Source organism: Haliotis rufescens, unplaced genomic scaffold (genome assembly GCF_023055435.1).
Source record: "Haliotis rufescens isolate VD_foot unplaced genomic scaffold, xgHalRufe1.0.p SCAF_18, whole genome shotgun sequence".
NCBI classification, from domain to species: Eukaryota; Metazoa; Mollusca; class Gastropoda; order Lepetellida; family Haliotidae; genus Haliotis; species Haliotis rufescens.
This window is the reverse complement of record NW_025963868.1, coordinates 2395187-2419997: the sequence shown is the minus strand read 5'-3', so window position 1 is coordinate 2419997 and position 24811 is coordinate 2395187. Positions and strand designations below refer to the sequence as shown.

Here is a 24811-nt window from a genome sequence, read left to right as displayed (position 1 = left end):
ATTTTAGATTCGGGGTAGTCAGCTGTAACGGTTTCCAAGAACACACTTGAAGTGTCTATTCCATCCATATCACCGTTTCTATAACATTATAGTTCTTGAATATATATACGTTTATCTTATGTGGCATTTTTGGACATAAATCTTGTGAGCGACCAAGGTTGAAAAGCGATTGTACTCAGTGCATCTTTGTGAGAGCTAAACATGTGTTCTTATATTATGACGTAGCGCATAGGGAGACGGGAACCAGCTTGTATAGAAACGGAGACCGACTGGACTAAGTAGGATGGGACAAATAAACGAGCTGATTCGCTTACTTACTTACTTACTTATATTAGGGGATTTTACGTGCGCTTTCCGACTGGAGCGTATTTCGCACACGGGCCCGGCCGGGCCATTTAGTGATATAAAAGGGGAAGCGAGAAGAGTGCAACCAAGGAGGGGGGTTTAGTGGTTGCTTATATAAAATTTTGAAATTTTGAGATTTGGAAGACATGCCTTGGGGGAGTGGTTGGGACTAAGGGAGTGTGTGGGGGTGAGTTGTTGTTTTTAGATGTTTAGTGTTGGTGGTTTAGTGAATTTTTAGATACGGTTTATTAGGTCTGTTTTGGTTAGGTAAATGCCTAGGGCTTTGAAGTTTTCTATTTTATTTTGAGGGTTTAGGATTGCTTCTAAGGTAAGAGCTTTATTTGGATTTAGGTTGGTTTGTAATGTTGTACGGTGGGTGTGGTAGTGGGTGCAATGTAGTAGTACGTGGTCTATTGTTTCTGGGTGAGTGCAGTGTGGGCACTTCCCGTTTGCGTGTTTTTTTAGTTTTAGAAGGTGGTTATTTAGTTTGGTGTGTCCTGTTTGGAGTTTGGTGATTATTCTATCGATTTTTTTGGAGGGATGAAAGGTTGAAAAGCGATTGTACTCAGTGCATCTTTGTGAGACCTAAACATGTGCTCTTATATTATGACGTAGCGCATAGGGAGACGGGAACCAGCTTGTATAGAAACGGAGACCGACTGGACTAAGTAGGATGGGACAAATAAACGAGCTGATTCGCGTTTGCATGGCCCCTTAAATGGCTTAGATTATAAATACCGGTTCCTAGTTTGGGGCAGGTGGACGACGCGCATAGGGAGCCGGGAACCAGCTTATACATCCTCCGTGCATTAAGAGTCACATGATCTGGTCACATGATCAAGAACAACATGGCGGAGTGTTGATGCTCTTCAGGACAAGGGATACATGTCAACAGGGCGCTATTTTTATCCGTTGTAATTTACATAGATGTTAACAATGGCTTCCAGTAAGTAGAAATCTGTGTCGGTGTGAGTGGTGTTTAGTCTGATTTTAATGTCAATTAATGATAACAGTAATATTCCTAGCGACAGAATCTAGAATTGGAATGTTATTCTTACCTTGAGCAGATCATAGCATTGAACATGTGAAGAGCAAAGTTTACGTATGGGAAGTTTTACTTGTTTGTTGGAGTTGACGAGGTGGTGATAAGTTGTGCGTTAAAGGTCAAAGTCTAATGGGGCATTGAGGTCAGACCTTTTAATTTCAACTTCGTCTTGTGTAGAAATTAATTCATAAAAGTGACTAGAATGTCTGGGATGTGTAATAGAAGCTAGTGCATTATGTTTACTTTAGGAATCCATCTATCTAGCCATCATGTGGTGGCTTACGAGTTTAGTTCATAAGTCTGAAGAAAGAGGACGTAGGATGAATGAAGGTAGTCAAGAGAATAAGAGAGAGAGTACATGTATATTGATGTCAACCTCTTTATTATGAAGAACACAAGGTTTTGGAGTGTATGCATACTCTTTCATCAGGTGAATGATTCAGAGGGCAGTAAACTACAGTTATAACGAACATGCTTATAACGAACTGACAGATATGACAAACTTACTTTTTTGGTCCCGACTATTTGCTGTAGTTATGCTGTATATATGCTTATAACTACCTATGGTTATAACAAACGAAAATTAGTAGTCCCCTTGAGTTCGCTATAACCGTACTTACTGTATATGTATTAGTTATTCACACCGTTTCCTAAGTTTAGCCACAAACTCATTGACCCGCCAACCTTCCTACGGCCTGTGTGATGTATATCAGACAGTTGGGGGTTTATGTGATACCTCACTAATACCTCTAGTCCTTCATCTCCTGGCTTTGCTGGGTCAACTACATTCCTAATTGATGTATAAATTTTACTGCCAGCCACTCAGCACGATTGCCTTTTTCTTCTTTTCGTCCATTATCTCATTCACTTCAAAGTAATGTTCCCAACATTCAGTGTTCCGGGACTATTCTTCATGCTGATCAACACAGTCCGATGTCACCCTCACTTGATCTGAGATGACTTTACTTCTACTTACATCCTTGTCACCAATATATGGGGGGCCCAGTTGTCTAAGGGGCCGCATTTTTGCTGTGCAGTTGTGTCCCTTGGGCACGCAAGAAACCTGTGATTGTGGGTTCGAATCGCCCCGATTATGTTTCTAGGTTTGTCAGCACCATACCCGTGCTCGTGGGTTTCACCGAAGTGGTAAATGTCTGAGACCTGCATCACTTCTGGCTTTCCACCCACATTAAGCTGACACGCTGCGATATAACTGGAATACTGTTAAAAGTGGCATTAAACCCAATTAACTCTTACTCACTCATTGCCAATTTGTAATATACAACCCTTCATAGTTTCCACAACTCAGTAAAATAAACATATAGTCACATTGGGCAGAAGCAAATGACAACAAAAAGCTGTTGGTAAGGTTCAGTCATTTGCTGATGATGGCGTGATCCACAGACATTGATACGTAACACGTGACACAGTTCACACACAGAGGGTGTGACGTAGTTCACACACAGTGGGCGTGACGTAGTTCACACACAGTGGGCGTGACGTTGTTGACACACAGTGGGCGTGACGTAGTTCACACACAGTGGGCGTGACGTTGTTGACACACAGTAGGCGTGACGTAGTTCACACACAGTGGGCGTGACGTAGTTCACACACAGAGGGTTTGACGTAGTTTACACAAAGAGGGTGTGACGTAGTTCACACACAGTAGGCGTGACGTAGTTCACACACAGTGGGCATGACGTTGTTCACACACAGAGGGTTTGACGTAGTTCACACACAGTAGGCGTGACGTAGTTCACACACAGTGGGCATGACGTTGTTCACACACAGAGGGTTTGACGTAGTTCACACACAGTGGGCGTGACACTGCTGTAATGTAAACAAAAACCACATGCTTCTACCATGTCTACAGCACCCAGTAGCATGCAGTAATAATATTCTACAGTTACCATGGTTACAGTCAGTTACACACTTGAATATGGCTGCCGAATGACGTGGCTAGTAACTCGTCTCTATATATAGGAGAGACAGAGCTATGACAAGGGTATTTGGATATACATGTATATACATTTGGAATTCAAACATTTTATGAAATTCAGTAACTCAGAATTTCACATTGAATTTTGTTATTGGAAATGTTTAACAAAGGATAACAGTAAAATAGTGAAGCAAAGACCTTTAGCTCATCAATAATTTCATTCCAGCTGTTACAGGTCTAGTGAAAATACTCAAGTTATTGCAAATTATCACCAGGGGGTCGGCCATTGATTGAAAGTCGATTAATGATACTTTTTAATATGTTTCTTGGTGCCAAAAAGTCTAGAAATTTCTTGATACTCTTGGTATGCAAGATTGACCAGATGGTTAGTCAGGAAAACATGTTAGTATTATTTGAATCTCAACCATACTCTTGTGATAGAGTTATACTCTCGAAACCTACATGGAAAAATCTCAACTGAAAATCTGAAGAACAAGAGTTTCTGGCATAACTCATGACTCCATGGCAGATGTATTTATATGCATCAGGATCAAGAGAGTTGGCATGTAGTGGAAAATGAGTTTGCCAGGGCCAGTACCTGCCATGGGTGTGACATGAGTTTGCCAGGGCCAGTACCTGCCATGGGTGTGACATGAGTTTGCCAGGGCCAGTACCTGCCATGGGTGTGACATGAGTTTGCCAGGGCCAGTACCTGCCAGGGGTGAGACATGAGTTTGCCAGGGCCAGTACCTGCCATGGGTGTGACATGAGTTTGCCAGGGCCAGTACCTGCCATGTGTGTGACATGGGTTGACATGTACTGGACATGAGTTTGCCAGGGCCAGAGTGAGTGAGTGAGTGAGTTGGCTTTAAACCGCTTTTAACAGTATTCCAGTTATATCACGGCGTGTCAGCTTAATGTGGGAGAAAAGCCCGAAGTGATGCAGGTCTGAGACGGTTACCACTTCGGTGAAACCCACGGGTATGGTGCTGACAAACCTAGAAACATAATCGGGTTAACCGGGATTCGAACCAACAATCATAGGTTTCTGGCGTGCCTAAGGGACGCAACTTTGCACAGCGAATTGCGGCGCCTTAGACGACTGGGCCATCCGTGCCCCCTGCCAGGGCCAGAACCTGCCATGGGTGTGACATGAGTTGGCTTGTATCAACTACTTACCATGTACTAGGAAAAGAGCAGAATAGTTTGAGGTTTTATACGATTACTGATATTTGTATGTGATGTATTTGCAGAATTCCGCCTTGCCCTCGTACAACTTGCAGTTGGGGTGTCCAAGTCAGACAATCTGGCCAGGGCAGCCAAACTCATCAAGGAAGCTGCAAGTGGTGGAGCAAGGGTTGTTGCGCTACCGGTAAGATTCTGTCAGTGGTGGAGCAAGGGTTGTGGCACTACCAGTAAGATTCAGTCAGTGGTGGAGCAAGGGTTGTGACATTACCGGTAAGATTCAGTCAGTGGTGGAGCAAGGGTTGTGGCACTACCGGTAAGATTCAGTCAGTGGTGGAGCAAGGGTTGTGGCACTACCGGTAAGATTCAGTCAGTGGTGGAGCAAGGGTTGTGGCACTCTCGGTAAGATTCAGTCACTGGTGGAGCAAGGATTGTTGCGCTACCGGTAAGATTCAGTCAGTGGTGGAGCAAGGGTTGTGGCACTCCCGGTAAGATTCAGTCAGTGGTGGAACAAGGGTTGTGGCACTACCGGTAAGATTCAGTCAGTGGTGGAGCAAGGGTTGTGGCACTCCCGGTAAGATTCAGTCAGTGGTGGAGCAAGGGTTGTGGCACTCTCGGTAAGATTCAGTCAGTGGTGGAGCAAGGGTTGTGGCACTACCAGTAAGATTCAGTCATTGGTAGAGCAAGGGTTGTGGTGCTACCGGTAAGATTCAGTCAGTGGTGGAGCAAGGGTTGTGGCACTCCCGGTAAGATTCAGTCAGTGGTGGAGCAAGGGTTGTGGCACTACCGGTAAGATTCAGTCAGTGGTGGAGCAAGGGTTGTGGCACTACCGGTAAGATTCAGTCAGTGGTGGAGCAAGGGTTGTGGCACTCTCGGTAAGATTCAGTCACTGGTGGAGCAAGGATTGTTGCGCTACCGGTAAGATTCAGTCAGTGGTGGAGCAAGGGTTGTGGCACTCCCGGTAAGATTCAGTCAGTGGTGGAACAAGGGTTGTGGCACTCTCGGTAAGATTCAGTCAGTGGTAGAGCAAGGGTTGTGGCACTACCGGTAAGATTCAGTCAGTGGTGGAGCAAGGGTTGTGGCACTACCGGTAAGATTCAGTCAGTGGTGGAGCAAGGGTTGTGGCACATGTAAGATTCAGTCAGTGGTTGAGCAAGGGTTGTGACATTACCGGTAAGATTCAGTCAGTGGTGGAGCAAGGGTTGTGCCACTACCGGTAAGATTCAGTCAGTGGTGGAGCAAGGGTTGTGGCACTACCAGTAAGATTCAGTCAGTGGTGGAGCAAGGGTTGTGACATTACCGGTAAGATTCAGTCAGGGGTGGAGCAAGGGTTGTGGCACTACCGGTAAGATTCAGTCAGTGGTGGAGCAAGGGTTGTGACATTACCGGTAAGATTCAGTCACTGGTGGAGCAAGGGTTGTGACACTCCCGGTAAGATTCAGTCACTGGTGGAGCAAGGGTTGTGACACTCCCGGTAAGATTCAGTCAGTGGTGGAGCAAGGGTTGTGGCACTACCGGTAAGATTCAGTCAGTGGTGGAGCAAGGGTTGTGACATTACCGGTAAGATTCAGTCACTGGTGGAGCAAGGGTTGTGGCACTCCCGGTAAGATTCAGTCAGTGGTGGAGCAAGGGTTGTGACACTCCCGGTAAGATTCAGTCAGTGGTGGAGCAAGGGTTGTGGCACTCCCGGTAAGATTCAGTCACTGGTGGAGCAAGGGTTGTGGCACTCCCGGTAAGATTCAGTCAGTGGTGGAGCAAGGGTTGTGGCACTACCGGTAAGATTCAGTCAGTGGTGGAGCAAGGGTTGTGGCACTACCGGTAAGATTCAGTCAGTACCCTTGATCCATGTTATTTTACTGTGCATAGATGTGACTGATGTTAGTTTGGAGTATCTTATTATGTAGAAGTGAATGAAGCAGTGGATATTGTTTCTGTTTCCACTAGGAATGTTTCAACTCCCCGTACGGCACCAAGTATTTCCCCGAGTACGCCGAGGCAATCCCCGGACCCTCCACTGATGCCTTGTCTAAAGCAGCCAAGGAAAACAACGTCTTTGTGGTGGGAGGTGAGGCACATGTTATTTCATTGTTTTATTCACAATTTACAGATGAAAAATAGAGTACCTCTTAATTCATTTTCAGTGGATCCGTTTGCATTCCAGTTTTATCATTCTCAACTCTCTGGGGAGTATACAACCCAAGCTAGGGGCGCTAGGTTTTAACATGTATGGCAGTATAATAGTATATTGGACATGTATGGCAGTATTATAGTATATTGGACATGTATGGCAGTATTATAGTATATTGGAGATACATGGCAGTATTATAGTATTTTGGACATGTATGGCAGTATTATAGTACTTTGGAGATACATGGCAGTATTATAGTACTTTGGACATGTATGGCAGTATTATAGTACTTTCGAGATACATGGCAGTATTATAGAGCATTGGACATGTATGGAAGTATTATAAGTACTTTGGAGATTCATGGCAGTATTATAGTAGTTTGGAGATACATGGGAGTATTATAAGTACTTTGGACATGTATGGCAGTATTATTAGTACTCTTGACAAGTGTTATGAGTATTTCATTTCCTAATGACATGGTAACAGATGTGTCACCTGCAGCAGTTGTTCTTACAGAGACTGGTTCCTGGCAGGCCATGAGTTAGGCCATCTTTATTATTGTTGAGAGAGTTTGTGGTATATGTGGTGTTACTTTGCTGCTTGAAATTTGATACAGTGTTTCTATTGGCCAGGTTCAATCCCCGAGGAAGAGAACGGCAACTACTACAACACTTGCACTGTGTATAACCCCGAGGGATCACTCATAGCTAAACATAGAAAGGTGAGGTGAGAGTCAGGGATCACTCCATGAACAAGTATTGGTCCCCTTAATACTTAACAGGTAATGAAAGGTTCCCCCAAATACTGAACATGTAACTTAGAGATCATGTGGTCAGGTGGATAGATGATGTGACCAGATGGGGAGATCATGTGACCATATGGTGAGATCATGTGACCAGATGGTGAGATCATGTGACCAGATGGTGAGATCATGTGACCAGATGGTGAGATCATGTGGTCAAATGGAGATGTCATGTGACCATCTGGTCAGATGGAGAGATCATGTGACAAGATGGTGAGATCTTGTGACCAGATGGTGAGATCATGTGACCAGATGGTGAGATCATGTGGTCAAATGGAGATGTCATGTGACCATCTGGTCAGATGGAGAGATCATGTGACAAGATGGTGAGATCTGGTGACCATATGGTAAGATCATGTGACCAGATGGTGAGATCATGTGACCAGATGGTGAGATCATGTGACCAGATGGTGAGATGTGGTCAAATGGAGATGTCATGTGACCATCTGGTCAGATGGAGAGATCATGTGACCAGATGGTGAGATCATGTGTCCAGATGGTGAGATCATGTGACCAGATGGTGAGATCATGTGACCAGATGGTGAGATCATGTGGTCAAATAGAGATGTCATGTGACCATCTGGTCAGATGGAGAGATCATGTGACCAGATGGTGAGATCATGTGACCATATGGTGAGATCATGATGGAATCAAGAATGAAATCTCTGTTGATGGATGGACCATGAAGACTGAGATTTCTTGTTTTCATTCCCAGGTTCATCTGTTTGATATTGACGTCCCCGGCAAAATCACCTTCCAAGAATCTGAAGTCCTGTCTCCCGGCAACCAGCTGACGTTCTTCAATACACGTATGTGCAATATGTGCTTCTCAGTTGCCTCCCTTTGGCATAGCTCTGTCCAACCTTTTGACCTGTTGAACTGCTACATGCATGAGTCTAGCAGACCTAAATGTTGCCTACAAAAAGGAAAACTTCACTTGCTGTTATGTGTTGGTTTGGGTAGGAGTTTCTGACCCTTTTCAAGAATGATTTTGGTATGTTTAGAAATTGGACTTAAAGTCAAATTTAAACATACTTTCTTGGAATTCTTTCCACCTGCATCTTTGGATGTTGATGATAAAATATGTCAACAAAAAAATGAGTAGTTTGGCTTATTGTCAATTTTCATGGACTTTCCCTCTAATTACACATGTGGTTAATATCATGGCACTTTGAATTCTGGTGCGTGGTGTCACAGAACTCGATAACTTTTTGAGCAATTGACTTTTTACTCAAAGGTTTGTATTTTAATTGGGTCATTACATTTTACATATTTTTTTACTCATCTATTTATCACTCTGTTGGGTTTTCCCAAAATGAGTAAACATTTGGAGATTTAGAAAAAAATGAAATAATGTTTTAAATGTATATAACGGTTCTAGATATAGGCTTGACTCGGAAAGTAAATTAGCTTGTAATTGTGTTTCAGAAATTAGCTCTGTTGTACACATGCTGAAAAAGCTTAATTGGGTATTAACACGTGCTGTTTTCAAACAATTGAGTTTTTCATTTAATGCATGCATTTCTGTACGCAAGTTAATTGAAAGTAATTGGGTTTTGAATAGTTTTGGGGGGTATTTTACGCAAATACGCTGCTTATCTGTTGCTCTGTGTCTCAGATCAGCTGGTATTCAATTTACATATACAGTTAACCTGACTTATCTAGTTGGACACTGTGTTAAAACAAGAATACGCTTTCTCAAACGATGGCCAAGACAAAAGTCAAACATTTTCATATGTTGTTTAATATACGTTATCCACCATCCCTGTCCATCATGTTTTCACAAGAACTGTTTTGTTATCATGTCTTCATCAAAACATGGGGGCACGGGTGGCCCAGTCGTCTAAGGCGCCGTTTAAGAATCCCGTTTCTCCCCAATTATGTTTCTAGGTTTGTCAGCACCATACCCGTGCTCGTGGGTTTCACTGAAGTAGTAAACGTCTGAGACCTGCATCACTTCGGGCTTTCCTCCCACATTAAGCTGACACGCCGTGATATAACTGGACCACTGTTGAAAGCGGCGTTAAACCCAACTCACTCACTCACTCACTCATCAAAACATTATACAAATGTAATGCAACTTCTTAATTTGGGAGAGAACACATTTATTTTTTGCAGCTTTCTGTAAGATCGGGCTGGGGATCTGCTACGATATCCGTTTCCCTGAGATGGCCTTGCTGTATGCCCAGAGAGGTATGTTGGCATTTATCCTTTGTAAGTAAACAATAGTATTTCTTAATATAAAACATACAGTTAAGTCCTTTCAATTACAAATTTGTCGTAAGGGAGACTAACGGGATCGGGTGGTCAGGCTCACTGACTTGGTTGATGCATGTCATCGTATCCCAATTGCGTGGATTGATGCTCGTGATGTCAATCACTGAACTTTCTGGAGGACAGGTGGTGGGGATTCAAAATTGTACAAATGGTGGGGCTGACCCCCCAAGGGGATGAGGGGCGGGGCCAAATAGGGGTAATTTGGCTATATTGTTTTAAAAGACTTCTTCTCTGGAACTAAGAGATAGATGTCAACCATATTTGGTTGGAAGCGTTCTCCGGTGGTGAGAATTCAAAATTGTACAAAAGGAAGGACTGCCCCCCCCAAGGGGAAAGAGGAAATGGTTCAGATCTTTATGCTACATTTGTATCTGGAGAAATACAAGTTCATGCTGTCAGATTTGCCATCCACACATTTTAAATGCTGACAGAGTCAAATGTACGAAATATTTGCAGTATTATATACATGTACAATGCAGATGTATATTTTGTCATGATTTCGTAAATATCAAGGTGAGCGATACAGGCCCTATGGGCTTCTTGTTTACAGACTGCCATCATATAGATGGAATATTGCTGAGTGTGGCGTTAAACAACAAACAAAAACAAACAAACAAACACGCAATGTGTATGCAATTATTGTGTGTATGCTTTAGCTGTTCAGAAGTGTGTAACTTCTGATTTTGCTTTTAATACCATTTTTTTTACATAAATTCCCCTCTCCTTGAACTGTTGAACAGTAAATACATCACAATGAATTGATATACAATTGCCAAGCATGACACCCCTTGTCATCTGAAACAGGCTTACAAGGGAGATATAGCCTAGGTTAGGTCACACAATATCTCCTACAATCCCTTCTAGTATAAAGTGCAGCAATGAAATGGCACCACAATGCTTTGCGACCCGTGAAGATTCCGGGGTAGAATAGGTCTTCAGCAACCCATACTTGCCTAAAAGGCGACTATGCTTGTCGTAAAAGGCAACTAACAGGATCGGGTGGTCAGGCTGGCTGACTTGGTTGATGCATGTCATTGATCCCAATTGCGTGGATCGATGCTCATGATATCAATCACTGGATTGTCTGGTCCAGACTTGATTATTTTACAGACCGCCATCATATAGCTGGTATATTGCTGAGTGCGGTGTTAATAACAAACAAAGAAACAAAACAATGCTTTGCAGGTCATTGTGACATCATCGGTTACCATGACGTCACAATCAAATGACATCACTAGGCCACTGAAGCTAGTTAGCTGTATTTTTTACACATACGGTACTGCTTGTTATTGATTACAAACTGAAAAAATTGGAAGAATGATTTTGGATGAAAAATAGAATCCCACGCTTGTGTCTATTCTCGGATGTAGATTTCCCAGCAGTGTTGTAAGAGCTGACTGCTGAGTATCAGCTGGTTACAGTGGGGGACCTGTCTGGCAGTGTGTGGTCGAGTCCCAGCAGTGTTGTAAGAGATGTCTGCTGAGTATCAGCTGGTTACAGTGGGGGACCTGCCTGGCAGTGTGTGGTCGTGTCCCAGCAGTGTTGTAAGAGCTGACTGCTGAGTATCAGCTGGTTACAGTGGGGGACCTGCCTGGCAGTGTGTGGTCGAGTCCCAGCAGTGTTGTGAGAGCTGACTGTTGAGTATCAGCTGGTTACAGTGGGGGACCTGCCTGGCAGTGTGTGGTCGAGTCCCAGCAGTGTTGTAAGAGCTGACTGTTGAGTATCAGCTGGTTACAGTGGGGGACCTGCCTGGCAGTGTGTGGTCGAGTCCCAGCAGTGTTGTGAGAGCTGACTGTTGAGTATCAGCTGGTTACAGTGGGTGACCTGCCTGGTAGTGTGTGGTCGAGTCCCAGCAGCGTGCTCATGCTGTCAACCACTAGTTTGCCTGTCCAGATGTGATAACTTACTGCTGTTGAAGGAGTTTGTTTGTTTGTTGTTTAATGCCGCACTGAGCAATATTCCAGTGGTCAGTAAATAATTGAGTCTGGACCAGGCAATCCAGTGATTGACTTCATGAGCATAGATCTACACAATTGGGATACAATGCGATGCATCAACCTACTCAGCGAGTCTGACCCCTTGATCCTGTTAGTCGCCTCGTACGACAAGCATAATTGCATTTTTACGGCTACGTATTATCTTGTGGAATTGAGAAGAAATAGCTTTGATGACTGGCAGCATCAATTGTGTGTTGTAATCAACATTGTAATCTGTGTTGTAATCCGTATTGTAATGCATGTCATAATCCATGTCCTAATCCAAGTTGTAATCTGTGTTGTAATCTACGCTGTAATCTGCATTGTAATCCATGTCATAATCCGTGTTGTAATCTGAGTTTTAATCCATGTCATAATCCGTGTTGTAATCCATGTCGTAATCCGTGTTGTAATCTGTGTTGTAATCCATGTCGTAATCCGTGTTATAATCTGTGTTGTAATCTACGCTGTAATCTACACTGTAATCTGCATTGTAATCCATGTCATAATCTGTGTGGTAATCTATGTTGTAATCTGTGTTGTAATCCATGTCGTAATCCGTGTTATAATCTGTGTTGTAATCTACGCTGTAATCTACACTGTAATCTGCATTGTAATCCATGTCATAATCTGTGTAGTAATCAGTGTTGTAATCTGTGTTGTTATCTGCATAGTAATCTGTGTTGTAATCCATGTCGTGATCCGTGTTGTAATCTATGTTATTATCCGCATTAAAATCCGTGTTGTAATCCGTGTTGTAATCTGTGTTGTAATCCATGTTGTAATCCGTGTTGTAATCTATGTTATTATCCGCGTTGTAATCCGTGTGGTAATCCATGTCATAATCCGTGTTGTAATCTGCATAGTAATCCGTGTTGTAATCTGCGTTATAATCTGTGTTGTAATCCATGTCTTAATCCATGTTATTATCCGTGTTGTAATCTGTGTTGTAATCTGCATAGTAATCTGCATTGTAATCCCAGTTGTAATCCATGTTGTAATCCGTGTTGTAATCTGCATAGTAATCCGTGTTGTAATCTGTGTTGTAATCTGCGTTGTAATCTGTGTTGTAATCTGCATAGTAATCTGTGTTGTAATCTGTGTTTTAATCTGCGTTGTAATCCCAGGCTGCAAGTTGCTGCTCTACCCTGGGGCCTTCAACATGACCACCGGCCCCGCCCACTGGGAGTTGCTTCAGAGGGGACGTGCCCTTGACAACCAGTTATACGTCGCCACCATCTCTCCAGCCAGGGATGACAAGGCGTCGTACGTCGCCTGGGGTCACAGCAGCGTCGTCAGTCCTTGGTGAGTGTCGGGATTTACAGGGCTTTGAACAGTGTTTCAGTTATGTTATTACAAGTCAGTTAAAGGGGGACTCTGCTTGAAGCAGGTTGTGTTTAGACATTGAGGTTGTGTTTAGATATTGAGGTTGTGTTGTATGTGTCAGGGTTGAGGTTGTTTTTCAAATATTGAAGTTGTGTTGAGGTATTGAGGTTGTGATCAGATATTGAGATTGTGTTTAGATATTGAGATTGTGTTTAGACATTGAGGTTGTGTTAAGATATTGAGGTTGTGTTGTATGTTTCAGGGGTGAGGTTGTTTTCAAATATTGAGCTTGTGTTGAGGTATTGGGGTTGTGTTTACAAATTGAGGTTGTGTTTAGATATTGAGGTTGTGTTTAGACATTGAGGTTGTGTTGAGACATTGAGGTTGTGTTGAGATATTGAGGTTGTAATGTATGTTTCAGGGGTGAGGTTGTGGCTACTACTGAGCACCAGGAGGCAGTGGTCTACGCAGAAATAGGTACTGTAGCTCCCCTGCTGGATACCTCACTCAGACAGATGGGAGTCTGTACAAATACAAAACTACAGCAAACTACCGGTGTAACAAATGCCAATTGATTGCAAAGTTAAAATATTTTAGCAGAAATTTTGTCATTACAAAAAAAGTGACCATCATTTCAAAAGTAAGGGTTTTCAAGAGGTCCAAGCATCTATCCGAGGATGGAGAGTTAACTGACTATAAATGTCCAGTTTCCACCCTAGCTGAACTAGCCTGGAATTGTGGAATAATATTTTGGCTTGACTAACGAGCCTGTGCATATTCCGATCAAATCACGTAACAAAACTGACATCAGGTTCGTAAACTGGCGTGCAGATTTCGGTTGATTGCAGGGTTTGCAAAGCATGTGTACCATCAGATATTTTCCAAGTCTTTTCACGTTTATAATCAAAGTGCTCACGTGATTATTACAATATACATGATATAGATCTTGATTATCGATCAGAAGGTCTTCACTGGGGGCCGCCATTTCATTTGAAGCAAATGCAAGTGATATAAGAGATGGAATCTGATTGGTCAATAGGAGGGACATAGAAGGGATATAAATCGTAATAGCCACTGGAGGCGCTATGATCAAGCCCAGAAACTTCAGCACAGTTCGGCAAGGGTGGAAACTGGACTTTTCAAGTCGGTTAACTCCCTTGCCTCAGGAAGATGGGGTCCATGAGACCCCTATATGAACTCTTAGAAAGTTTGGATCCTGGATTTCCTCCTGTGTTTCAGATGTGGACTATGCGATGGAGGTACGGCAGCAGATCCCCGTGCACAGTCAGAAGAGGGAGGACATGTACAGGGTGGAAGATCTCTCCGACCTGGATGGGGTGGAATAAATCTGTGTATCACACAGCAGGGGGTGGAATATATCTCTCTCTCAGGCAGCACATCTCATTATCTGTTGAGGGTTGGGGATGGACTGACGTGTCATGATACATTGTCAAACAACTGTTGTATTGTAGGCTAGTGTGTCATGGCTGTGTTATGGAAGGGGGTAGGGGTTTGAGATAGATTTACTGATGAATGTAGTGACATTCTTTGCTGTGTGTTTTGTATCTTCAACTGAAGCATTCATTGTACAAGGACAGTGATTACCGTATTTCCTCTATTAGACGCCGGGCCTCTAATAGACGCTGGCCTCTAATAGAAGGCGGGTCAGTTGTTCAGTGCAAAAAATAGAAGCCGGGCATCTAATAGACGCCAAGTCGATCAATTGATACAATTTATGATCCCTTTCATAGTGAAATGGGGGTATTAATAGAAGCCGGGCCTCTAATAGACGCCGAGTCGATCAATTGATACAATTTATGATCCCTTTCATAGTGAAATGGGGGTATTAATAGAAGCCGGGCCTCTAACTGACGCCGGGTCAAAGGCTTGTCCGAAATAAATAGAAGCCCGGGCGTCTAATAGAGGAAATACGGTACACTGTTACTCAGAATACAGGTGGCATGTATGCAGAAGGTCTTTCACTTATACTGAATGAACAAGATGTTTTAAATCTTGATGATAAATATAACATGTTCTTTTGATATTTCAAGGTTTTGATTTTTAGATTAACTTATGCACAAGAGGTCTACTTGTGGTGTTGTGTCAGACTGAAGTACATGAGTCAGGCTGGCAGCTGAAGTGTATTAAGTGGGGGGAGGTGGGTTGGGGGGAGAAGGGTGGGGTTGCCATTGGTTTGGTTTGTGGCGAGGTGGAGTGGGGTTAGGTAGGGTTGAAGTGAGGGAGAGTTGCATTGAGGTGAGGTAGGGTGAGGTAGAGTTGTGGTGGGCTAGGGTGAAGTCGGGTTGTGTTGAGGTGGGATAGGGTGAGGTAGAGTTGTGGTGGGGTAGGGTGAGGTCGGGTTGTGTTGAGGTGGGGTAGGGTGAGGTAGAGTTGTGAGGGGGTAGGGTGAGGTAGAGTTGTGAGGGGGTAGGGTGAGGTCGGGTTGTGTTGTGGTGGGGTAGGGTGAGGTAGAGTTGTGGTGGGGTAGGGTGAGGTAGAGTTGTGGTGGGGTAGGGTGAGGTCGGGTTGTGTTGAGGTGGGTAGGGTGAGGTAGAGTTGTGGTGGGGTAGGGTGAGGTAGAGTTGTGGTGGGGTAGGGTGAGGTCTGGTTGTGTTGAGGTAGGGTAGGTTGAGGTAGAGTTGTGGTGGGGTAGGGTGAGGTAGAGTTGTGGTGGGGTAGGGTGAGGTCTGGTTGTGTTGAGGTAGGGTAGGGTGAGGTAGAGTTGTGGTGGGGTAGGATAGGGTGAGGTAGAGTTGTGGTGGGATAGGGTGAGGTCGGGTTGTGTTTGGGTGGGGTAGGGTGAGGTAGAATTGTGGTGGGGTAGGGTGAGGTAGGGTTATGGTGGGGTGGGTTAGAGGTGAGGTGGGGTTGGGTGAGGTCTGTTTTTATGTAGGATATGTCACAGATCCAGTAACATGATTTCATGTTTGATTGTTTCTAATGTTTGTCATTTTGTGAATTTTTGTGAATGATTGCATATTACTTTGCATGTTATCAATCCTAAAACTACATGTGGTGATTACATCTGAATGTAGACGGAAGATTTTCTTTTTTTTCATTCTCAGTTACTTATCATGTCATTGTCCACTTCTGTGTTTGGTGAGCCCACTTTCAGTATTACCCGATAGGTTGACAAACCCTTGGCCACAACCCTTCATGGAGTTGCATGCATGTTAGATTTGCCAACAAATTCGTATGTAGCCAGCAGGGCTTGCCCCTTTCAAAAGTTACTCGCCCTAAACTAAATGTTGGAGGCCGCAATTGAGTTGCCCAGGTGCTCAAATTCTTTAGAACTCCTCAACCCTAAAACGTCATTTCCTGCACTTTGAGTTTAATCCTGGCTTCCATTTCAATTTCAAGTCCTTTCCAACTACTGTATTCAACGTAATAGACGCCCCGCTCCAATAAGTGCCAACGGCGATATTTGCTAGTATATTGGCTGGTGAACAATCCCAGTTTGCACCCCTTCCTATTGATCAATGTACACAAGACTATAATATGCACTTGTGTGTTATATGCATCCTTAATTATGGGCAATTAAATTCTGGAAAATATATCTGTCGTGTATAAATGCGCAGAGACTTTTCTTTGTATCATTTCAGGCTTTCAGCACAAACCACGGAATTTACGATCTTTCAACTGTTTTTTCTCTCACCAAAATTATATTCTGATAAGAGCCCCCTATTTCTAATTTTGAAAGGCACAGTGGGAGCTTATTACGTCGAATACGGTATCATGTAGTTGGTGTTGTAAGTCAGTCGTAAGCCTTTTCCCAAGTCACTGTGATGGCATTCTGAAAGCCAAGGCCTACAGAAATATACAATCACTACATTTGGGGATACAGGGCAAAGTTCAAGATTTTTGTAATGGCCACTTGTACACTGGTGGCAGCAATGATACCGGGAGGGTCATGAAGGTGTCACACCCTGGGAAGGAGCTGAATGCTGTTTGATGAATTATGATAACTCTTCCAGATCTGCCGTCTTCCAAATTCAACTTGTTTTACACCCGTGCTGGATGTCAAACTGATTTGTCGGGGGGCGTAGGGATTTTCCAACTCTTCTGTCTTTGTGTGCAATATATCTTTTCCATAACTGAGATTGTAGATTGCTGTGACATTGAATAGTGACGTGCTCTTATGAAAATAAATGAAGCCTTATGGCTACTGTGGCCTTTCAGCTGGTGCTTACAACTCACTGCGGGTGTTTGCTTGATTATCTTTCAGTCATGCGAGTCAGGGCTATCTGCTGGTGTGTTTTTGTGTACATTGCAATCTCATTAAAATCAGATCTAAGTTCTCGCTTCCGCTAAACAAAGATCTGAGGACATCCAATTACGGGTCACGTCAGAACAACCTTTTGCGAACTTTGACCGACCACTGAAACGAATAACAAGAAGTCGATATCAGCCAATGAGAAAGCAGCTTTCTTAAGCTCTATGGCACTCGTTTCAACCGACTTTCAAACGAACATTCCAGAATGTCTAATTAAGGTTGCGATTGTATGGCAGTGCTTCCCACGTACTGTGCAACGCCTCCTCCATTCAAATGTTTATCTCACGGAAGCGAGAAATAGACGATAATTCTGACGGAATCAGTCGTACGGGCCGTAACTGTCGTTCGGAATGCCCTGTTTTAACGTTTTCGAGGTAGCATGATTAGAAAACACATTCCAACTGTCACTTTCATGATCTGGTTAACGATGCTTTGATTGATCAGATGAAAGGTAGTTCTGACGTAACCTGTGATGGGATGTTCTCATTTTAATGAGATTGTGAACATGGTGAACACTATATCACTTGAAATCTCATTGCAATCAGATCCTTCACTCTCTTCGTGAAGATCGGAGGACATCTCTGTGGGTGGGTGTGAGAGGTGAACCCAGTCAATGTTTGCCAGCCCAGTCTAAAACATGGGTCTGTTCTTGACCCACTCAGATGTCAACCATATCAAAGGATTGTGTTTCATTTCTTTACCACCTGGATTCTGAAATTCTGATTTGCACTATCCATCCAGATTGTCCACACACAACACAACCTTTGTATTCTCTTTTAGGCGTAGAAGCCATGGGCCTGGAAACCACAGGGTGTATATGTCCCGGGGATGAAATTCTCTAGTGTCAGGATGATTCTCCCTAGTGCATTGAGAACCCATACCAGTGTGTTTAATCCTATCCTATACTATACTCTAGAGTAAAACCTCGTCATACAACTGCCTATGTAGGTGTCCTCTGATATCCACACACTGGAGTAAAATCAATCTCATTAAAATCAGACCTAAGTTCTCGCTACAGCTAAACAAAGAACTGAAGACATCCCATTAGGGGTCACGTCAGAACGATTTTTCATCCGACCGATCAGTGCGTCGCTTACCAGATTATGAAAGTGACAGTCGGAATGTGAAAACTTTAACATGGGGTATTCCGAACGATAGTTACGGGTTTAACGACTGAATCCTTACAATCTGGACCATCTATTAGCCATTCCAGAATGTTTTTTTGTTCAGGTTTCAAATTTGTAATCGAGAATTTGTCAAAATATGTTTTGAAGCGTAGTCGCCAATTTGAAATTTTTGCTGTAAAGCACAAGAAAGTTGCCTTCTGATAGGTCATTCCATTGGTCGGTCAAAGTTTGCGCAAGGTCGATCTGACATGACCTGTAATGGGATGTCCTCAGATCTTTGTTTAGGTGTAGCGAGAACTTAGATCGGATTTTAATGAGATTGGAGTAAAAGGAGTATGTGGGGAAAATTATAGTAGTAAATCACCTGATTTTTATGAGATTGCTTCTCTTGTTGTTGAGATTAATATTTAGAAAATTTGGGAGAAACTTGTTACCCTTTACTATTACCTGTACAATTCTCCCAATGATTTAGGGTCAGTGTGTCGGACATGTCGACTGCAGTACCAGTGGTGCAGCTGTGTGATGTGTGTTGACACAAATAAACTTGGATCACAATTCGACCTTACCCTGTCATTGAACTCGGAAGAAACATGAGACCTTGATAACTCGCAGACCTGTTTCACAAAGCAATCTTAGCACAGTGAGTGAGTGAGTGAGTGAGTGAGTGAGGTTTTATTTTAACCCTCTTAGTTGTATTTCAGTCAAATCACGGATAGGGTGGTGGTGGGATGTACCACTCAAATATCTGAATACAGGAAAATTGTTTCAATGAGAAAAAAGTCGAGTCTGGCCAACAACCTAATGAGTGAGTGAGTGAGTTGGGTTTAATGTCGCTTTGAACAGTGTTCCAGTGATATCACCGCAAATCAGCTTAACGTGGGAGAAAAACCCGTCGTGATGCAGGTCTTAGATGTTTACCACTTTTATGAAACCCACGAGCATGGTTATGGTGCTGACAAAACCTGGAAACAATCGGCTGAAACGGGATTTGAACCCACAACAACTGGTTCCTGGCGTGCCCAAGGGACACAACACTACTGATTGCAGCACTTCAGACGATTGGGCCACACCTCCCTTCACTAATGAAGACATGAACCTGTTTACATTCACCTTAGGAGGTGAAATTGGGTTTAATGTTGCGTCCAAGATTATTGCACTTATATATCGACGTGCATGCATGTGTGTGTCTGTGGCTGCTTGTACTAGTCCGGACTGATGCTGATTTACAGTGCTAGCACACTGAGATACGCAGTTTAACATGAATACCCCACTCAGACACAGTAACTTCGAGCCGACCAGTACTTGTTTCAGCGCCTTAATGCTGAGCGCCAGACAGAGTAACAACAAGTACCATCATTTATCGTCTTTCGGTATGACGCGTCCGGGGATCGAACCCGGACCTTCTGGCTCTCCTGGCGGACGCTCTACCACTAGACCACAGAGGCGGTCTTCACCTTAAGTAATGGATGATGTGTGATGATTATTTTTACGCCACTTTCAGCAATATTCCAGCAATATCATGGCAGGAGACACGAGAAATAGGTTTCACAGACCCATGTACCCATGTGGGGAATCGAACCCAGGTCTTCGGTAAGACGGGCGAATGCTTCAACCACTAGGAAACCCCACCGCCCCTGGGCAAAATGTAACCATGCAATGTCCTAATACAAGGGTTATCCATAGGTACTTTCAACTTTTATGCCTCTTGAAGACTTAATCAAGTGGTCGACGGAGTGAGCACCATCTTTTAGGTCACAGGTGAGTTAGGGTGCTTACATTTAAGGTGAGGTGGGATGAAGATCAGCACTGCGTTCAAGATTACTGCACTCGTATATATGGTGACATGCATGCATGTTTGTTGTGTGGGTGCTTGTACTAGTCCGGACAAGTGCCGGTTTAATCGTACCAGCCCACTGAGGCCACTGCAGTTACCATGAATACCCAACTCAAACTCCGAGCTGACCAGTCCTTGTTTTATGCCCTTAATGTCGATCAACAGGCAGGGTAACAACAAGTACCATCTTTTAAACGTCTTTTGGTATGACCCAGCCTGGGATCAAACCACGGACGTCAACAATTACAAACTAGATATTCAGGAATACTATTTTAATAAATAACAGTAGACGAGCACACAGTTGACAGGTTTCATCCGATATACACAGCATCTAGCATCACAAGGGTGTAAGTATAAACAGTGTAACAAACTGGCAGATATATACACATTATCACTCAATACAAGGCTAACATGGATATCACAATACTTGTATATTTCTCACCAACCTCGATTATCCAGGGTAGTTTATCCCCATTCCAATATGCAGAAGACCCATTCACTACCACAGGACCCGTGAAAATTCGGGTTAGATCAGGTCTTAAGCAACCCATTCTTGGCATAAAAGGCGACTGTGTGGGACTTATGGGATTGGGTGGTCTTCGCTGACTTGGTTGATGCATGTCACTGAATCCCAATTGCTTGGACCGTTGCTCATGATGTCAATCATTCGATTGTCTGGTTCAGACTCCATTATTTCCAGACTGCCATCATATAGCTGGAATATTGCTAATTGCGGTGTTAAACAACAAACAAACACTACCATAGCTTTGTTTAAAAAACTAATTTGTATAGCGCAATGCTCCATCCAATGAAAGTACTCTCAGGAGCAAGGGAAATTCGATGCCCATTTAGCGATAGAAGAGATGGAGACAGTGACGTCACTTCCAAGTTGAAACTAAGTGGTGATCGGGTCCAGGGTATTATGATGGAATGAAGACAATACCCTGCACCATCGAGGATGATGTCACATGACTGGCAGGCTTAACAGAAAAGGTCAAAGGTCAGCACATGCAGCTGCAAAATTTTACCTATCAACATCTGACTTGATTTCTAGAAGTGTTCCTGCAACAGGGCTCCAGATAGCTGTTTAAACCATTGAATATGTACTTGATGTTATCATTGGGTTTTGGTGTTCTTTGGTTTCAATATATTTTCACTCCCTTGGTCCAGTCTATTGGCTGTTATTACACCAATGAGAAGGTTTGAAAAAAAGAATTCTGTCTTAACAGAAGTGTCTTAGGTGTCTTAACATTTTGCATAAACTCACAAGAGCAAGAATAAGAGAGATGTAACGCCTTTTAATGTATTATTCACTACAGTAGACTTCATGTACCGTATTCGGCGTAATAAGCGCCCTGCTCTAATAAGCGCCAACGGGGATGTTTGCTAATATATTGGCTTGTGAACAATCCCAATTAGCACCCTTCAGATTGATCCATGTACACAAGACTTATTTATTCGTGTATAATACACACTCGTGTGTTATATGCACCCTTAATTACGGGCAATTAAATTCTGGAAAATATATATCTGTTGTGTATAATACGCACAGACTTTTCTTTTGTATCATTTCAGGCTGTCAGCGTAAACCACGAAATTTACGGCCTTTCAATGCTTTCACCAAAATTTTATTCTAATAAGAGCCCCCTATTTCTAATTTTGAGAGCGCCCTGGGCGGTTATAACGTAGAATACTGCATTCGATCGGTAAATGAGGATCTTTAAGAAATACATGGATGCAAGTCCAAATTGGTAACTTGGTAATCATCCAGTGTTGTAATAACATTGTTGTTTTTTTAATTCTTCATCTGCATTTCTTCGCAAGCATCTCAAACTAATTTGATAGTTGTGATTTATTTGGGTAATCATGCAGTGTTGTAATAATATTGGGTATTTTTCAAATTCATCATGTGCACTCTTTCGCAAGCACCTTAATACTAATTTGGTAGTGGTAATTTATTTTGTATTTTTACACAAATACGAATCTTATCTGGAGTTCTGTGTAAGAGGGATGAACTGGCAACCAGTAAATGGTGGACAGTTTGATTAGAGCAGTACACAGCTAGGACTTTGCATCAGAGTGAGTGAGTGAGTATGGTTTTACGTCGCTTTTAGCAATATGCGAGGAATATATTGGCGGGGGACACCAGAAATGAGCTTAACACATTGTACCCATGTCGGGAATTGAACCCCGGTCTTCGGCGTGACGAGCGAACGCTTTAACCACTAGGCTACCTGACTGCCCCTTCTTTGCATCAGAGGAACATGGTGCAGTGACGTTTGTTCAATAGCAGTACATACTGGTACTTCAGCCTGCCCGGAAGTAATGGGAGGACATTGTGAAAATTACTTGACACCAAAAGTTTCATGTGAAGTAATGTGTACCCTAGACCTTGACCACAATGGTGAAACCCATGAACACGGGTATGGTGCTGACAAACCTAGAAACAATCGGGGTAATTATGGGATTCGAACCCACGATCATAGGTTTCTGGCATGTCTGAGAGAGGCAGACATGTGCAGCAACTCGCTGTGCTATAGAAGACTTGGCCTCAGTCTAATGCATGAGATCAAGTGTGTAAGGCGATGATGTTCAACAAGACAGCGTGAACATTGTACAGAAGAATGTATAAGATCCCAACAGACCTGAGTATTGGGAGTGTATGCACAATGAACACTTTGTACAGCACGACAAGTAAAGCACACATCTGCCCTAGTTTAGAGTATATACGGTACCCTGTTCCCCACACACAAAGCAATCATAACCCTCTCCCAATATAGGCCCATACTAAAAATATTGTCAGAATAATTCAGGCAGCACATATCAAACCATCCTCCTCACAATAAAGGCCCATACTAAAAATATTGTCAGAATAATTCAGGCAGCGCATATCATACCATCCCCTCCCAATATAGGCCCATACTAAAAATATTGTCAGAATAATTCAGGCAGCTCATATCATACCATACTCTCCCAATATAGGGCCATACTAAAAATATTGTCAGAATAATTCAGAGGTCCATACTAAAAATATTGTCAGAATACTTCAGGCAGCGCATATCATTCCAGCTCCCTCCCAAAATAGGCCCATACTAAAAATATTGTCAGAATAATTCAGGCAGCGTATATCATACCATCCCCTCCCAATATAAGCCCATACTAAAAATATTGTCAGAAGGATTCAGGCAGCGCATATCATTCCAGCTCCCTCCCAAAATAGGCCCATACTAAAAATATTGTCAGAATAATTCAGGCAGCACATATCATACCATCCCCTCCCAATATAAGCCCATACTAAAAATATTGTCAGAATAATTCAGGCAGCGCATATCATACCAGCTCCCTCCCAAAATAGGCCCATACTAAAAATATTGTCAGAATAATTCAGGCAGCGTATATCATACCATCCCCTCCCAATATAAGCCCATACTAAAAATATTGTCAGAAGGATTCAGGCAGCGCATATCATACCATCCCCTCCAAATATAGGCCCATACTAAAAATATTGTCAGAATAATTCAGGCAGCTCATATCATACCATACTCTCCCAATATACGGCCATACTAAAAATATTGTCAGAATAATTCAGGCAGTGCATATCATACCATCTCCCTCAAATATAGGCCCATACCAAAAATAGTGACAGAATAATTCAGGCAGCAACTAAAATAATGACATGGATTTCATTCAGTAAGTCGCGTATCAAATTATACAGGCTACACATGTCCTATAATGTATACAATATATCGAAGCAAGTACAAACTAGAGAGAAACATGGCAGAAGATCTATTGTTCATCTACTTGTGAATGAACCTGGGAACAATATTGTTAAAGTAATAATCCCTTTAAATATTTGTTTAAATGCACTGTTGAAAATTTGGTGAAGGTCTGAGATGCAATAGCTGAATGAAGAGATTGAATACATACTGTGATACTGAAATGTACAAAGTTTGGACACACAATACAACTGTCAACTATCTAAAAATCTTCCAAATTTCCTTACCTTCTGTTGTGTGCCAGTAAGTGGCTAAAGACTTGCATCACATTCAGCAATACTGGTATTTCTACAATGTCTTTGTCCGTTAAACTGTGAACAGCTCAAAAACTGAACCCAAGCCTTTGACCATCTTCCCGAGGCAAGAGCGTCCACCAGCCTTTTTATCAAAGTCTTATTTCCACCCTTTCCACATCAAGCCTACTTTCCTGTGCTAAATATGATTGGACTATCACACACATCGATAGTCCAATCAGAGGACGTTTCACAAAATCAACATCCACGACTGGTACACCTTCGTATGAGAGTGATTCACCGCTGCCTGTCTTTGTTCACACGAAAATGTCATTTTCATCTTTTAAATCCCCCAACAATTGCCTATGTTTTTGAGTCAGGGATGAAATCGCGAATGTTTTCGTTATCTGATCGACTAGGTAGTCGCCATCTTCGTGAAGCTATACGAGATAAGACTAGCGCTCTGATTGGATAACACGTTTTCATTACAAGGTGCACAACTCGTTATTACGCGAGGTGGCGCCAGGGTCAAGCCTAGAAAAGTG

General features: G+C 42.9%; 1 protein-coding gene across 1 annotated transcript; it reads left to right on the top strand.

The window, feature by feature from the left end:
• The first annotated feature begins 1134 nt into the window (after positions 1–1134).
• LOC124120152 (omega-amidase NIT2-like) lies at positions 1135–17219 on the top strand. Its single transcript, XM_046482886.2, has 9 exons — positions 1135–1291; positions 4583–4701; positions 6459–6579; positions 7275–7363; positions 8160–8253; positions 9563–9637; positions 12825–13002; positions 13445–13500; positions 14263–17219. The coding sequence occupies exons 1-9, from the start codon at positions 1273–1275 to the stop codon at positions 14367–14369; spliced, it is 858 nt and encodes a 285-aa protein (XP_046338842.1). The 5' UTR covers positions 1135–1272; the 3' UTR covers positions 14370–17219.
• Positions 17220–24811: the final 7592 nt, after the last annotated feature.